The following is an 18,304-nucleotide window of genomic DNA, read 5'->3' on the forward strand; positions in this document are numbered from 1 at the left end:
AGCGCCAGGTGAATGTAGGACCAAACGATGGTACCCATGCACAGTAGACAATAATTCAACCATAAAAGGAAATCATTATTGACTGTTTTAGTGGCATGGATAGATTGAACATGATTGTCCCAAGTGAATAAAATTACACATAAAAGAATGTTTAGACCTGATGTATGGCTCAGAGAGTGATTTATCACCTAGTATAGATGAGACCCTGAGCTACACACACACACACACACACACACACACACACACACACCTACATTATTTCCATATGATGAGTCTAGGTGGCAGGTCCTGAGAAAAATCACACCATGCAAGAGGTCTCATGTTCGAGGTTCTTTTATTAAAAGAGAGAGGCCCAGATGTGGCCTGTGGGAGGGAGAGGAAAGAAAGGCATGGGGAGGGAGAATGTGACTTTTATTGGGGTACATGCACAAGGAGACAGTGGCAGCGGTGACAATGTGCTGATTCTTAGGCAGCTTAAGATGACATGTCCTACTGTCCTGTCTCAGGGTTTTCAAAAACCCATGAACCAGGGGCATCATGTTGCTTTTGGAGGTCTGGTTTTAGGTGCTGGATTTTTTGTTTGTTTGGTTGGTTTGTTGTTGTTTTGTTGTTGTTTTTACAATACCCAACTGGTTTATGTAGAAGCAGCATTCTTTTAGAAGAAAAAGGCAAAGACTACCCTCTTTAGCTGTCTAGTCCCCATTGGTTTTAAAGTGCCACTGCTTGCCAGGGAATTGATCTATCCTTGAAGAGTGAGAATGGTTTGGGCCACCTGTTGAACATTGTGGATAAACTGGGAAAAGAATGATGGTACAAAGTTAGGGAAGTGACCAGTCTTGATATTTCACTGGCAATACCTGCAGTTATTGCTGCAATGGCCAGGAAGGGCAAGGATTTGATTTGCTGTTTTGTTATGATGGGCAGTTGTTGAGTCCACAACCAGAATTGGTAGGGGCTCTTCTCTATGGTCTACCAATAATTTAGAGAGAAGAAGCACCATTATGACAATTCCTGACTATCTGGCAAGTAGACAATGATATACCTGAACACCACAAAGAATTGATGAGTTCTGGAAGGTAGGGCAAGGTGGTAGAGATGAGGAATTGAGACATGATTTTGTTATAATAACTTAACATTCCTATGGAACTTATCCAGGATGCCTTGAAACAGTCTGTCATGCCAATGAGAGTGATGTAGAAAAGGTATGGGACTGTGGTAACAGCCAAGGTCAGGCCAATTGGCAAAAGACAATGAAAGGCTATTTGACAGTCACTGGAGAAGTTGTAAATGGCAACTGTGAGCTAGTTCCAGGGGCACGCATAGCCAGAAATCTCCAAAGCAGCCAGGTTGGGTGATATTAAGGCCTCGTAGACTGATGTCAGGATCTGGACCAGAATGCAAAATGATAGGTTAGTGTTATTTAGGAGAGGGGATGTCAGAAAAATAATGACCTTGGAGGAATGTGTAATTACTGCTCTTATATCCAGAGGTTGGATCATTGGGACATATTTTCTCGATTATAAATTGTGATTACTGGGAGCCCAGATTTGTTAGTGCAGGAGAGTTGAACAACACCTGTTTCCCACCTGGGATTCCATGTGTTCTAGTTAAAAAAGAGGGTCTTGTATCATTGGTAAAGGATGTGATTAGTTTGTGATGGTAACTAATGTATTTGGCAAGAACAATATGGGCAGCCTCCATATTCATCTGGCCATTTCTTGTAATAATCCTTTCTCTACTCAAAAATGAAGCAGATAAAGAGGTCATGATATTTAGAAGGGATTGTAGATATAGGGGTAAAGGCAATTTTGATAGTCTCCTGGCATCATGCTATGGAGCAATTTTCTGACCCTATTTAGAGAGACTATTAAAACAATGAATTCATGAAATTCTTAGACAAATGAATGGAACTGGAGAATATCATCCTAAGTGAGGTAACCCAATCACAAAAGAACACTCGTGGTATGCACTAACTGATAAGTGGATATTAGCGTAGAATCTTGGAATACCCAAGACACAATTCACAAATCAAATAAAGCCCAAGAAGAAGGAAGGATAGGCCCCTGGTCCTGGGAAGGCTCAGTGTAGCAGTGTAGGGAAATACCAAGACAGGGAAGCTGGAGGGGATTGATTGGAGAACAGGGGGAAGGAAGAGGGATTATGGGACTTTCGGGGAGGATCTAGGAAAGCAGCAATCATTTGAAATGTAAATAAAAAATATAGTATACAAATAAAAGAAAATGAGGAAGTTTCGTGACCCTCAAATCTCCAGCTGTAAGCGTTATCTTGGGTGGAAATGAAGAGCAGGGGAAGAAGTCTATGTCTGACACAGAGGAGCCGAGCACATCCGCCAGAGTTGAGCCTTATTTTTCTGGGTTTGGGAACAAAGTGGTTTGTACCAACATTCTCTGAAGCTTAAGGGAGCAGAGTCCTATTGAGGTTGATGTGTAAGAAGTATTACTTTGAGGCAGAGGGGTGAGAGGCTTGAGGTAAGACAGGTGAACCCAATGAGAGAGTCCCTCAAGCTTTATAGCTATGGGGGAGTCACAAGAATTACCCTGAAGGTGCCCTGCCATTTAGGGGGAAATGGTGAAGGGTAATTGTCTGAAGAAGAGAAAAGGACCAATGTTGATAGTGACAGGAGATAGTGTGTGGTTGTGGTAGATAGTGGTCAGTAAAGGTCCACAGGAGGGGGCAGAGATGACAGAGTAAGGGAGTGAGTAGGTGATCAGGGAAGGGGAGGGTTTACGTTGAAGATGGGAGTCAGAACCAAATGTCCATACAAGAGCTCAAAACGTGAGATGAAAAGAGATGGCTTACAGAGAGCCTGTAGGATGAAAAGGGCTAGCTAGCTAGCCATAGGAATTTTAACCCATCTAAGTGAAGCTCTTGTGACAGTTTTACAAGGGTGGTTTCTAAGGAGTGGTTAGTCTATTCTATCTTTCCTGTCTACTGAGGGTGGTATGGAATATGAAAAGGAATATTTTGAGGGTTTTAGATAGGGTTTGAGAAAATTGGGAGGTGAATTTAGAACCATTGTCTGACTACAGGGCGGCTGGGATTCCAAATCAAGGCATAACTTCATGAAGGAGATCAGATACTGTCTGTGCCCTTTTTCTGGTGGTGGGGAATGACTCCACCTAAATGATGGAGGTCCACCAAAACCAGGGGGTACTTGGCACGGTTGATAGTGGGTGTGTATGTAAAGTCAAACTGCCAATCAGTTACAGGGAGGGAACCTCTAGCCTAGTAGGTGGGGAAAGTGGGTTGCAATACCTGGAGTTGGGGTCTGAATTGACAGACTTGCAAAAGGCAGTGAGAGATTTTAAGAAACACAAGTCCTCAGTGGCAGGCTGTAAGTGGGTTTTAACAAGGTAAGTTAAGGCTTAGCTGTTAGGATGAAAGTGCAGGTGGAAATAAGACAGAGTGTAACGAGGATGAGGGGTGACAAAGGGGAAGTTGGTTGTGCTGTGAGAATGTCCTGTGCTGGGTGAAACAAGTCTAGCCCAGCAAGGGCTATAGCTCTAGCTGCCTCATCTGCCTGGTTTCCCCCTTGGAGGCAATACAGTCATCCATGTGCTGGGACTTGCAGTGCACAATTGGAACAGCGATGGGGAGATGGGAATCTTTTACTATGGCCATAATTTGTTTTGCAGATTCACTACCTGTCATTACTAATCTGAGCTCTTTCTAGGTAACAGTGTAGGACAGGAGAATATGGAAAGCATATTTAGAATCTGTATAGATGTTTAGGGGTTGTCTCAGGCCAATTGGAAGGCACAGATAAGAAGTATTAGGCTAGCCTATTTATTAGTGGTGTGGGCCTGGAGGACCCATGCCTCAGTGGCCTCCTTATCTGACGTAATAGCATAGCCAGCGCTTTGGGCTCCTTCATGTAAAAAGGAGCTTCCATCTGTATACCAGGTGTAGATGGCCTGAGGCAGTGTGCCCTGCTGTATGTGTCAGGGATGGGGTAATACTTTAGCTCTTCTAAGGTTTCAGTGTAAGAATGAGATAAGGACTGGCCAGTGCTTGGTTGAGGAAGGTTTGAAATATTAAGAAGTGGCATGATTATAAAGCAAGTGTAGAGTTTTATCACTTTTGGCTGTCTGTGGATTGCATGATGGACAAGGCTATGTATTTCAAGTGTAAAAAAAAATGCAAACTAAACCAGAAGAAAGCAAAGAAGCAGGTATATGGTATAGGATGGTATGGAAAGTAGCTGGAAGCAACACTGAGAGGAGCACAGTAGGCCTTCAGAGTGATATTGAGAAGAGCATAGTAGGCCTTCAAGGTAACGCCTATATTTACTCTCTAATCATCATAAAGCTGGCATGACCTACCACTTACACATAAGAACTCTACAATGTGTGCTAAATATACAAGTTTCTGGTATGCCTCTTTTAACTCAAGAAAGCCTTTGGAATAGTTGAGAGTTCAGTTTTGTTTTGAGAAACTAGGTTATATTCACATTATACCAAGCTCATTCTTCTGCCTCATCTCCCCACATCTTGTTTTCCCCCTACCCCATTCCATGCTGCCTTGAAACTGACCATTTGGTTCTTCAAGGCTTCATGCTGCTTCTGACCTTGGTGACTGCATCTCGTTCTGTTCTTTCATACTTGGTGAATGCCTCTCCTCTTTTCTCCTACATTGAGCTCAGCTGAAGAATAATAAATTGCATGTATTATCTAGCAAAAACTTTAAAAGAACTAGTTAGGTTTTACAGAACCAGTCTTCACAGTTAAAGAGATTAAGTTGCTGCTTGAAAACACATATTGAAGATATGAGTATATGGCAGCATATGGAACCCAATGCTCTGTAGCTTAAAAGGTTATAATACTAATAAATCACTAAAGATTCTGAGATTTTATATATATATATATATATATATATAATACAATATAATATAATCTGTGGAGAATCAAAAAATTCAAGAATCTAAGATCAGCACCCTGCTAAAAGCAAGAGGAAGCAGCATGTATAGCCATGATTTCTTCTCAAACTAGAAATGTGCTTGGAAAGCACTTCTTCCCAGCATCTGGATAAGACCCTGCCTTAACCACACCTGGACTCCCCCTAACATTTGGGGCCCTTTATGCAGAGAATCCAGCTAGGCAATTCATTCTTCAGGTTCTAAAGGAGGAAATAACTAAGGTAGACTTGAAAATAAGGTATTTTCCTTTCAAGTTTGTTCTGTGCTCTGCAGCAAGAGAATCCTGTCACAATCACTTACTCCCAAGCAACATAGGAATCCTTGATAGCCTTTTCTTCATTTAGTAGCTGATGGGCTCACACATCATTTTTATTTCCTTGCTTCAGAGTTTTTTGATTTGTAAAATGCGGTTTGACTGCCCAACTTACACATTCTACTCTAAAATTCCATGTCACAGGATTGCATTTCACCGACTGTACCTATTGTGATATATTTTGACCATGTGTCCTTCTCTTATCCAGATCCACTTGCATTTCTGTGCTTTGCTCAGAAAAGTGGCCCCTAAGAACTTCACCAGTGTGTTCTCAGCAATGGAGTGGGAAGAAAGACAGCCTGATGGAGAGGGACACCTGTGCCACTATACCCTCACTTCCAACAACGCTGTCATGTGTTAAAGAGGGCAGGGACAACAAATTTAACAGAGGAATGTGAGGAGCAGAGGCAAGATGCACCACAACTGCAGCTGTGCACTCCACAAGGACGTGCCCTGTGGACATCTGAGCTATGACTTTTATGAGAGAATTAGGTTAAAGAATTCTAAAGGATAGTGTCCAAATACACTACATCTGTGTCCTTAGCAGAAGAAGAAGAAGCCCCTCCAATCCCTCCTTCTCCTCTCCTTCTCTCTCTTTCTCTCTTTTTATTTGTTTTTTCCTTTCTTTTCCATGCACAGATACTGTTACCAATAAATTTTCATATTTTCTTCTGTTTTGTTTTATCTTAGTTTCTTATTGTTCTTTTATGCACATCTGTTTTCTAAGAAGAGGCAGAAAGAGTGTGGGTGTAGATGGGAGGATAGATGGGGAGAATATCAGAGGAGTTGAGGAAGAGAAACTGCAAGACATTTTGATTGTAAATCACATTCATTATCTGCTTTGCCTTTTCCAAATGAGAAAAAAACAGGTGAAGATTTACATTTTAAATCAGAAGCTAAGATTGTAGTTAAATGCCAGATATTCCTATTTAAAGGATGAATATCATAGCATTCAAAAACCTTCATTATCTCTAATAAACTAGTGGTCCAAAATAATAAGTATATTCATACCTCATCTTTTAAACAAAAGATCTGTTACTTAATTTGATGTTTGACTTTAATTATCAACTTGATATAACCTAGAATCACCTTGAAAAAAATTTTTATCAAGTAATTGTCTAGATCAGGTTGGCCTGTCAATATCTCTGTGGGGATTATTTAATTATGTTACTTGATTTATAAAGACTCAGCCCATTGTGAGCAGCACCATTCCTTAGGGAGGGGATCCTGGGCTGCAGAAGTGTTGAAAAGCTGAATACTGGCAGAGATGTATATATCCATCCTCTCTCTCCTCTTGGGTGTGGATATGACTACCTCCTTTGAGGTCCTGCCTTGACCTCCCTACTATGATGGACAGTGACTGAGAACTGTGAGCTAAACTAAACATTTTCTTCCATGACTTAATTTTTTTGGGGGGGGGCGGTGTTCAGAGTAATGTATCACAACAAGCGAAAGGGAGTTAGGATATCTTTTGTCAATGAGATCTCACTCATCTTAAATCAAGTGCTGAAATACCACCAGTATCTGATATCCATGTATTTCCTTAAAACAGATGAACTTTAAAGCCAAGCTTCTCTACTGTTATATTACACTTTTTTTCAAGTTGGTAAAATCTAAATATTTTCAAGATATTAACCATCTGTGAAAATTATAGTAAATTAAATGTCAATAGTCTCTGATTCATGCAAAAATATGGAGGTATGTATACAAAAGAATATTTTTGCTTCCAAATAAATATTTTTGCTATATATTTAATGAGGATATACTGGAATAAATTCACTATCATCTTGTTTCAAAATAAATGAGCACTTTCAAATAATAAACATAGTTTTACATTGTTTACCTTGAAGGATTATATAATTCTGTGTACATATACATGTGGGAGGGATTATATTTCAGTTTTAGTTATATGCATATGTGAGTCTCTCTGTGTTTGTGTGAGTGTGTTTGTGTGTGTGTGTGTGTGTGTGTGTGTGTGTGTGTTTAATCATGGCAGCCAAAAGAGGGCAATACTTCCCCTGGAGGCAATTGTGAGCTCCCACATAGAAGTGCTAGGAACTAAACTCAGGTCCTCTTCACAGGCAGCAAGTGCTTTTAACTGCTCAGTCATCACTTCTACCACAGATTACATGGTGTTTACAGGCTCCATATTTTCCGAGGATCTCATGTAGTCTCTATCTAGATGAACTATAAGATAAGCTTCTCCATTCATAATCTGTCTTGATTCTGAGTTGATCTTCATTCTTTCATGTTGCAAATCAAGAGTGAGCTACAGTTAAAACCATATACTTTAAACTGGTACCTTTATCCGTGGCATTGTGTACATTCATTAGTCACTACGTTTTAACAACCTAGAATCTTTTATCGATTGTTATGATGGCCAGAGCTCTATATAACATTCAGCCACAGATGACAAGCCATACTGAGCATACATTCTAGAAGAACATGAAGCAGCTCGGTATACCAAATTCAAGGCATGTTCCTTAGTCTTCACAGGTTAGGGTTATGATAGTAGCATGGGGTAAGCAGTTGTGGGAAACCTGGGGTTTTAGATTCACTAATGCCACTGTTTCTTACTCTCTCAGCCAGTCTCTGACTTCCTAGTTGTTAACCAAGTTGGCCTAGAGCCTAACAATATACCATCTAAAGCCTAAAGGTTGCTTCTTCACGTCAAGCAGCTTGTGCAGGTTGCTGTGCTGGCAAAACAGTGGGTTACATTTCACAAGCATTCAAGGGAAGAAAGTACCAAAGTGCTAATTAAATCTGAAGTGCATAAATTCCTGGAATGATAAATACATAGGGTAATGTGGTCATTGCAAATGTCAAACTCATTTTCACTGAACTTCTAAAACTTTAATAATGCCTTAATTTGTCATCCTTATAGAAAACCGAAGGTCCACTTTTACCAAAGGTCACATAAGAGCCCAGTTGCAGACTTGGCTATCACATTCCTAGAGAGTACAGTGTGGACAGCCTGGTTAGCAGGCCATGTTTCCATGCCTTTTGCCCAGTGTGGTGCTAGGGCAGCTATTAATCACTGCTCAGCCGTGTCTAGTTGATTTTATGTCTGTACAAATCCTCCTCTCTGTTTTCATCCTGTTTCTTTTTCTATTTGATTTTTGAGGTCACCTTTGGTTTAAGGTGAAATACCTAAGTTTGGTATTAAAATATGACTAGTTGATATTAGAGTATCAAGCTATAATATCTAAATTCAGGGTCACCTTTCTCTGCCGTTTTTAAAATTAACTGTCAAAAACTATCATGAGAGAAGTAACTTGCAATTTCTTCATCTTTTGGATAAAAGAAGATACTGAGTGAGTTTATTGCATCCAATTGTGAAGTACCACAAACATCTATCACGTCTTCTTTTCAACAGGGATCCTTCCTTGTATGTAAAATCTCTCCCTGGAGAGACGGTTAAGACTTTGTCAGAAGTTCTTGCCATTTAGTTGCTTTGCATTGAGATGGGAACAAACTTCTTTTAATAATTTTCAGAATAGCTATTCTTCCAGACGGAAGCCTGCGGATCCTAAATGCCTCGAAAGCAGATGAGGGAAAGTACGTTTGCCAAGGGGTGAACATCTTCGGTTCTGCAGAGATTATAGCTTCCCTGTCTGTCAAAGGTAAGGGAAAAGAAAACATGCCTGGTGTTTTACAGCTTTGGATTCCTAGCCTTATCATCTGAAAAAATAATAATAAAGTGAAAGCAATGTGCACACAAACATATGTTTGCATTGACTGGTGAGAATGGCTCAGTTTTAATATTTTTTAGAAATACAGAACTAGCACAAAATTTCACTTCCAACATTTAAAGACTGGAAACAGAGCTTGGCACAATGGCTCCCATCTGTGACCACAGCATTTGCGCTGAAACTGTTTAGTTATAAAACTCCATGTATATCAAACATTACTGGTATCCAACCCAGGGGCCCAGTCTTCGGTTCCACCTGTGATAAGGTTCCCATCTTCTGATAAGGTAATGATGGATCCACAAACATTTTATCACTGGTAAATGTTCTTCCTTAATTGAGAATGAAATGAGAAATTCAGTAACTCAGAAATTGTCTCTCCCCATAGTCCTTCAGCTGCAGCGCATTGTGTTTACCTGCCCTGTCTGATGATGCCATGATTTAGAGTCACAAACACAGTGTGACCTCAAGAGGTCACACTTGTCTTAAAATGTCACTCTTGCCCTCCACTTTCATTTTTCCTCAGAACTGCTCTGAGAAGGATTTGGGCATGTAAAGACCCCATAGGTAGCCAGGAGCAGGGTTTTTGTGTGAGAGTGCCCTCTCACAATTGAAAGAGTAAAGAAGAAAATGAAGTTCATTGATAAATTGCTTGCCTGTGTCTTTCCCTGTCCACACTAGTACTCTATTGAGAAGAGGAGAGAAAAAGCAAAAACCTGTCTCCATCCTGGCCTTTATTCATGACACATCCTGTCACAGTCATTTAACTTCAATTTTTGGGTGCATGACTGATGCCATTTTATTGGTTGAGTGTTCCTCTAAGACCATAATAATAATAATATTAAAATGTCAATTTCTGGAATTCAATTGTCACCATTAAGCAGGTAGAATATTGTTGCTGAACTAAAACCATGACCACTCAGCTTTTAAAAGGGTTTTGTATATGTAAACCACAAAGTATCAAAATGATATTTTATAATTAGACAGTGCCTCTTCTGCCCCTACTCAGATCATAGAGGGTTTTGTCCAGCACAAAGCAAGTTCAAGGTGGTAGCATCACATTTTTAGCTTATTGAAATAGTATGGGAGAGATTATAAAAACAAATTGCCTGTGCATTCAACTTCCTGAGATGTGTGTGTGTGTGTGTGTGTGTGTGTGTGTAATTGTATAGGTTCCTTTATTTAAGTATATATAAAGATTATCACAGAGGTTCCAGATTCTCCTTTCTAGTGTGTTTGTCCCATGAGGACAAATTTTGCTTCTAGGTATTTGCATTTTATTTTACATGTATAGATGTTTTGTACACATGTGTATATGTATACAATATGTATTCCTGGTACCCAAAGCTATAAGAAGATGATATCAGATTCCCTAGAACACTGTTATAGACAGTTAGGAGCTGCCCTTGGAACTGAGCCTGGTCCTCTGCAAGAGTAGCAAGTAGACTTCACTATCTAACTACCTGTCTAGCCCTTGATTGTAGTTTTAGAATCATTTATTGTTTTGTTTCAAACCTAAGCAGAATAGAAAGGTTTAAAATCATTAATCCCTTAAAAAAAGCATAATAAAACATGCAACTGCCAAAAGAACTGTATTTGAGTTTTGATAACATTTTTGAAGATTTAAAATCAAATTCTGTTGCAACTGTACATGTTCCATGTTTAACCTTACTTTACAGTTTGAGGGGATATGAGGTGTATGGAGGTGGTTATATTAATGCATGTGTGTTTTTACCCCAATAGAACCCACAAGGATAGAGCTTACTCCTAAAAGAACAGAGTTAACTGTGGGAGAGAGCATTGTCCTCAACTGCAAAGCTATCCATGACCCCACTTTGGATGTCACTTTCTACTGGACACTAAAAGAACAACCAATTGATTTTGACAAAGAAGGTGGACATTTTGAAAACATCAGGGCTGTAAGTTTATATACTTTTGCCTCTTGAGTAGTAATTTTACATGTTTTGACTTAAACGTAAAAATGTTTCATCTATGAAAGATCAAGAACATAGAGAAAAATCCCATGTGATTAAAACAATAACTTTTTTTCTACTATAAACTGAAAATAGCATTTCAAACTCCAGCAGGAAATCTGCAGTTTATTTGTACATGAGTCTGATTTTTTTGTTTTGTTTTGTTTTGTTTTGGGTTTTGGGTTTTTTTGGGGTTTTTTTGTTTTTTTGTTTTTGCACTTGTTACATTAGTTTAAGGATAACATTGCTATTTTCATGTTGTTTTGAGACGTTGTATTACTACATGAAGAAGCTACTCTCCTCTTTAAAGAATTGTTAACAGTAACTATCATACAGGAAATAAGTGAGTCTGTCTTGTTCCTTAAGAAATAGTAGCTTCTGGAAGCTCATCAATTGTTCCTCAGCTATTAAGACTATATCTGTAACTCATACTTGTACATATTCACTAGTTCCCTGTAAGCATTCACAGACATGAATGTGTTTTTATCTGTCCAGTCTCTTTAGTGACATTGAATGTTACATATGTGCATGGTAAGTGACTACATGGGGAGAGAAATCTTGTGCACTTCATGGCACATACCACCCCAGTTTCTGAACTCGATAAAGAAGGGAAAGTAGGCCCCTGCTCCATGGGCTCATTGAGACAAAGGACAACTTAGTGCCAGAGGGAGAAAGGCCAGAGAACATATGGTGAAGGCAGTGATGTAGGCCACAGTGTTTTTCTATGATAACTGGCAAGTTTGGCTCAACTAAATTTCTACCTAAGAATTTAATCAAAAATGTTACTGTTCATGTCAGGGTGACTTTGGTTTTCATTAAAAATATTTTGAGAAATATCAGGAAGCTATAATTTAATGAATCTAAATGGTGAAACCCACTTTGTATTTGGACTTAGCATAAAGATTCTGCGATAGCATAAAAAGAAAAAGTCTTAGACCAAAAGTTATTAATTCTTTGGATGAAGTCCAGTTCTATCCCTTGTCAATAGCAGGCACTTCCTTTAGTCTCCTTGGCACAACAGAAAGTGAAAATCTGGACCAGATAACTTCCCAATTTAAACTCCCATCATATCCTTTCGTGTAGAAAGAGGAAATAGATGTTATTGCATTTGTCAGTATGACTCAAATTAAGCATGCTCTTCCAAATTACCCAAGTTTACTTTGCAGCTAAGAGGAAAAAAATATGTCAGAAGCTCTTGCCAACTGAATTATTAATCATCTCAATGAGTAACTAGCTATATTGACTAAGTTGTGCATAAAATATTTAGATTGTACCAAATTTAAATTTTTTACAATGTACATGGGTTTTTCCTTCCATTGACTTAAGTTTTCTCTATAAGATTTTTATCACATTATTAAGCAGAACCAAAAATTATTTTATATACAACAAAATAAAACTCATAAAAGTATATCTTCTCAATATAAACTTTAAATATTCATATTGACCAATAAAATATATAAAGTAAAAATATATATCTGAAATCATCAATAACTTTCTACATAGAAATATGTCCTACATTTTAAGTAGCAGGAGAGACATCAATTGACTTTCAAAAGTTAAAAGATAAATGAAATTTTGTTGCTTCCACTTAGATATGACCATTTTGGGCTGATAACATTTCTATAAATTAATACCTTTGTCTTTTTCACAAATGCCTACTCTATCCAGTATGGTATATTTTTCTGAAGAGGTCAAAGACCCCTTTTTCTGTAACAGCCTGATTCAGAGTTGCAAGCCATATTAAAATTAATCTGTCAGTGAAAAACACTCTACCTTTAAGGCAATATAAGACTTATGCTTTTAGCAATTTTGAAATGATTTCTAGAAATATGTGTGTACTTGAAATATTTTGTAACAGTGAATCTGAGAAATATAAAAGAATTGCTTATCAGGTATTTTAAACCTTTGATGGTATCAAGAATATAGGCTGGAGAGAACACCACTATATGACTAGAAAAGGCAGAGAGAGAGAGAGAGGGAGAGGAAAGAGGGAGGGAGAGAGAGAGAGAGAGAGAGAGAGAGAGAGAGAGAGAGAGAGAGAGAGAGAGAGAGAGAGTAGTATGAGGCTCCTTCAGACCTTGCTGCCCCTCGGATTCATGTCTGGATAGTCACAATGCTCTAGAATAAGAAGTGGGGGTCTTAGCAGGAAGATACCCTGTGAGTTGCTGCTTATACCCAAACATCAGAGGGAGACTCTAAAATTCAGGGGTGCAGGAAGAAGAGTATCATTAGTTAAGATATTCTCTGAACTCGGAATCCACAACTCAGGGGTGAAATGGAGCTGAAATATAGGGGTTCTTCTATAAAGGTCAGAAAGCCAATTGTGCCAGGAATAACACAGGGAAAATCCTTTCTGAATATCTGGATGTCTCTACCTGTACTAGAACTGCAGGTGCTGCCAATGGTGACATAAGGGCAGGGCTGAGACAGTAAGTAAGAAAAGAAAGGCAGTGTAGTGTATCACCACTTAGTCTATTATAGGGTAAAATGTGTTAATCAAACCTCCAGAGAAAAGAGTCAGGAAATATCCATAACTAATATTCAGCATCTCAACAGATTATAACAATGGTCCTAACACTCCAACTAGTTCATTTATGAGTTCTACAATTTTTTGTATTGGTTTTTAGGTACAAGTACATAAATCTGTGTAGGGCTTTTTTAAAAGAAAACTTCATATATTGTACATTGCCGTGTTTTGCAAAGACAGTGGCCTTGGGACTGCATTTCAAAGAAGTAAATAGAAAAAGATAGGATTGTGTCAAGCAAATAAAAAAAATAGCAGAATTGACCTACCAACAATGAAATGCTTCTGTTTGCTTGCCTTCTTTCCTGAACACTTGTTTTACAAACCTGACAAACTGGCTTATTTGGAGTGGACCAAAATTATTGCTAGAAAGGGCCAAGTAATCTATCCATAAATGTTTGATATGATTCTATGTAATCTTTTTGGGTAAGTGATATGACTATATATTGAATAGGGCAAACTTATGAATATATTCTCTTTTTTAAAAGATTCAATATTGTAAACTAAGTAATGTTGGGGACCTACAGTGAAAATATAGTCCTTCAACCTCAAAACAGCTCAAGTGCAATGAGTTGAGAACAAGTCTGTTATAACACCTGGATATAAGCAGAAAGCAGAGAGTCGCTATCTGAAAAGCTGTTGAGTGGGCAGGATTACACCAGGTGCCTACAAAAAAAAAAAAAAAAAAAAAAAAAAAAAAAAAAAAAAAAAAAAAAACCCTTCATCACTGCAAAGAAAAATAAGTCAAGAAACAGCAGAAAGGCAGAATGGGTTATTGCACATTTTAGAAGCAAAGAGGAAAGAATCAGTAGTCTAGATAGCACAGTGAGGGTTCGTAGTAGAAAAAAAGGTCAATACTAAATGAGTAACTTTAAGAGTCAGTTGTAGAAACATCATTCTCCGAAGTATTGCTTCCTAAACTCTGCAAATTGTAGCTGTACACTGAATGTAGGTGAGAACCATGTGTCTCAGATTTAGTTTGGAGAAAGATAATCCTCCATCAGTATAGAGCAGTAATTGAATAGTTGTGAATTTTTATCCAAATCAGACTAACCAAGTTAAAGTTATAAGGAATAAACAGGCATTATAAGGATTGTCTACAAATAGCCATATTTCTGTCAAATAAAAGTATTGACAGTTACTGAGACATTGTTCCCATTAGTCAGCAGTCTCCAGAAATCTACTCTCAGCCTGTTTGAATAGCACCTGTCATTGTCATAGGAGCCCAGAGTTTTAGTGTCCATTGACAAGTGTAGGAGACACATACTTTCCTGGACACTAGAAAATCTCAGCTACCTCATTAGGGACCATAACTAATGTCAATCTCTTAAGTCATAAGTAACTACAGCACTGACAAGCACAGCAGCCCATAATCTTCTTGATTGCGATTTTGCTATAATTTGGAGAAAAGCGATTGTCACAGGGTTGCCATCAGGATAGATGACTAAAGAGCTCCCATCTCCATTGTGGACGCTGTAATGTCATTTCCTAAGAAACTGAAAGCATGTCTAAGGCAGAGTGAACACTTTGCTTGGTATTTCTTCCTCTACCTACTTCCTTGGTGCCAACAAGTACAGAAAGTAAAACATAGGACGGCAGGATATAGACTTTGTTCTCTCTCTCTCTCCCTCCCTCCCTCCCTCTCTCCCTCTCTCACCCCTCCCCCTATCTCAGAATAAATAAAAGGAAGAGTCAGACTTTTCCAAGCTGTGAAAGTGAACTTTAAATTGGAGTCACAAGTTTAAAAGGCTATAGACTTTCAAACCATAGACAGCATATTGACTCTGCTTTACACAGTTTATCCTCACCATATGCTTTGCCTACCTAATATGTTTCCAACTCTTGTCTAAGCACATGAGACATAAAAACAAAATCATTGATCCCAGTCTTTGGAAAGATACAGATTATATAGGTCATTAAGTAACTCAAGGAAATATGGCATTAAAAAAACACTTATTATTAGGGGCTATATACGTGCATATGACCCTAGCACTCAGAATCTTTGGCTGGAGAGTTATACATTGGAAGCCTGCCTCTGTCCTTTACTGAGATGTTATTTGAAGAATTGAAAGAAAATTAATTGCTAATTTTATCATAGTCAAATGTTGGAAACCAGACAAAGATTAATAAGACCTTTTGTTCTTGTAAAAATAAACAAGAAAATTAGCTGACCATCTATTATTCACCAATCACTAAGCTACACGAATGCTTTTGATTCTCATAATAACCATACTAGTTCGTATTACCTCTTGAAGCATGTTGTCTGCGCTACATGATCTCAAGCTTGTAGGTCAGGGTTAGGACAAGAAATGCAATCAAGATGGGAGAGAGGAAAGTGCATCTGTGTTGGACAAGGACTAGTGGATGACTGTACTTGGGCTAAGTAATATGAGATGCTCTTTGGGTATTGATATGTGCACTGATCCTTCAATAATAAGGAAATCATACACTTCCAAGAGAGCCACTCTCTTACTAGTGAGACCAGAATGTCAGAAAACTGGAGAGGATTTTGCTTCACCTTATTTTTTCTCTCATTTTTAAAAGTAGTTCTTTGAAAATATCATGTAATATATTTTGCTCATATTTACTCCCTCTCCCTACCCCTCCTAGATCCACATTTTCCTATACACAGAATTGTGTATCCTTGGTTTGATTTTGCATTTCTTCCACTAAATCCAGTTTGTGCTACCTATATATGCTTTAATACATGCCCTTCCCCTGAAACATAACCAACCTCCCAGTCCTTCTGTCTCCCACAGCTACAGATGGCCAAATTTCCTTAGCTAGTTGTGGTACTGGGATGAGTGATTTTAATAAACCTTTTTCCAAGTCTAAGAATCATAAGCATGTCTAATTTATATCCATGGGTTTTTCACAGTTGTAGATGAATAAAAGGAAGCCAGAATATAAAACCCTGTGATATGTAGAGAGTTTGCCTCAGACAAAAGATTTTACCATTACAGATGCCTCTGATCTTAGTTTATCTTTGGAGAATGACATTCCTTAGGAGTCAGAACAGAATTACTGTGTGATTGGATAATTCCATTTCTAAGAGGGTCAACTAGAGTAAAAATCAACGAGTTTCTCAGACACACTTTTGAGGAATGTATGGCATTAGGAGAGACCTGAGGCTTCTCCTCCAGCATCATAATCAAATCAGCATGAGGAAGTCCTAGAGGACTGAACCATCAATCAGAACACTGATCGCCTGTAGCAGACCCAGTACAAGGCAGGAGTTGTCTCTGGGTCTTTCTGGTCATTAGTAATATATGCAACTTTCTGTTCTCTTCAACAAGCTCTTGACTGCTACACATTTGCTTCATGCCAGCTTCATCCCATCCCCTATAAACTGCTTAAATGGGACAGGATATGGTGTAACCACCAACCAAAGTTCTAGGCAGCTGATATGGAAAGTGCACATTTCTAAAGGCTATAGGGGGTGGGGTCTAATCATCCATCCTTTGTTAAGATGTAGTCCCTTGTCAGAGTAGGTATCTGTCCCCTTCCCCACCATGGCACAAAATAGTAGTGTCCATCTGTTTGAGTGTATATGAATGAATGTATATGAACTGAGATCACATATTAGCACCTGCTGCTTTAATCTATGACTCTACAAATTATTTATTTTGAACTCTGTGATAATAAAAGTAGAGTCTTCCACATAGCTTTGTCACTTTTTTTAATCACTGTGCACTAAAGATGCTTCAGCAGTTCTTGTTGAGTAACACACTCCTTTATTTCAGAAGTTTTAATGTCACCAATACTAAAAATTAGTTTCGTTTAGAACATTATTCCATTCAGAATAGTTTATTTTCTTTTTACCCTTTCTTGTTCATAACTAATTTTGAGTAAAAAGGAAAAAAAGAAATCCTTCTAACACAGTTTGGAATTCAATTAAATGCTAACCTCCAAAACAGTCTATAAATAGAACACTGTCCTTTAATTCTCAATATGTGATCTGTTGAGAGCAGTAGAGACAGGACCTCATTAAAACAATAGCACCACACTGATGATATAGCATATTCTACATAGAACACAGGCTGTGACTTCTTAATTTTTAATTTTTTCAATATGATAAAAAATCTGATGATAAATTCATCATATAGGACAAAGTTGACTTAGTCAACCAATTAAAAAAAATGGACATAGTTTTTTCACTTAACTAGAGTCCTCCTGGGCCAGAGAGATAACATAGTGGCTAAAAATCCGTCCTGTTTAGACATGAGCATCTGAACACAGACAAAACAAAACAAACTGAACAAAAAAAACAGATGAATAGTAAACAAAAACCTGCAAAAACAGCAAGAAGGAAATCTAAATCACACGTAAAATCACAGCAAGAGATGAGTGCATAGTCAAAAATCAAGGAGAATGCCACCACCTTAAATGACAGTGGCCAGATCCAGTTTCAGTAGAGACTCCATCAAAATGAAGTAAGACAAATTGTGACAGGGCAGGACACACAATGTCTTCCAATGGCCTGCACAAGCATGCACATGAGCCAGTACACACATGTATACACACAGAGAGATGGCATACTCACATGTGCACAGATGCAAACACACATGAATATAGTCCACCAAAATAGAACCCCCAAGTATTCTATTATACCAAGTGTCTTTGTTAATTTATAGACATAATATCTGATGATTTTGTCATTCTGATAAATTGTTGTAGCACTGCATATAATCTGAATAGTTACTCATAGCTCTGCAGTGTTTTAGTTTTTAGTTTAGTTTGCTTGGTTTTAGTGTAGAGTGGAAATCAAGCTTTCTAATGTGAAAAAAAGCATGGACATTGATGGCTTTGGTCCTGTGGTCTCTGAGGGAAATTAATCATCTTACTTTCCAGACTTGCCCCATGGATTTT

General features: G+C 38.2%; 1 protein-coding gene across 1 annotated transcript in view; it reads left to right on the forward strand.

Annotated features, from left to right (window-relative positions):
- The window catches only part of Cntn5 (contactin 5), a 515,033-nt gene that overhangs the window by 355,173 nt on the left and 141,556 nt on the right, over window positions 1-18,304 (forward strand). Inside the window, exons 12-13 of the mRNA XM_052189412.1 lie at window positions 8,745-8,872; window positions 10,682-10,857. Of these exons, the coding sequence (XP_052045372.1) occupies window positions 8,745-8,872; window positions 10,682-10,857 (304 nt within the window). The remainder of the gene's footprint in view (window positions 1-8,744; window positions 8,873-10,681; window positions 10,858-18,304) is intronic.

Source organism: Apodemus sylvaticus, chromosome 7, assembly GCF_947179515.1.
Source record: "Apodemus sylvaticus chromosome 7, mApoSyl1.1, whole genome shotgun sequence".
Taxonomy (NCBI): Eukaryota; Metazoa; Chordata; class Mammalia; order Rodentia; family Muridae; genus Apodemus; species Apodemus sylvaticus.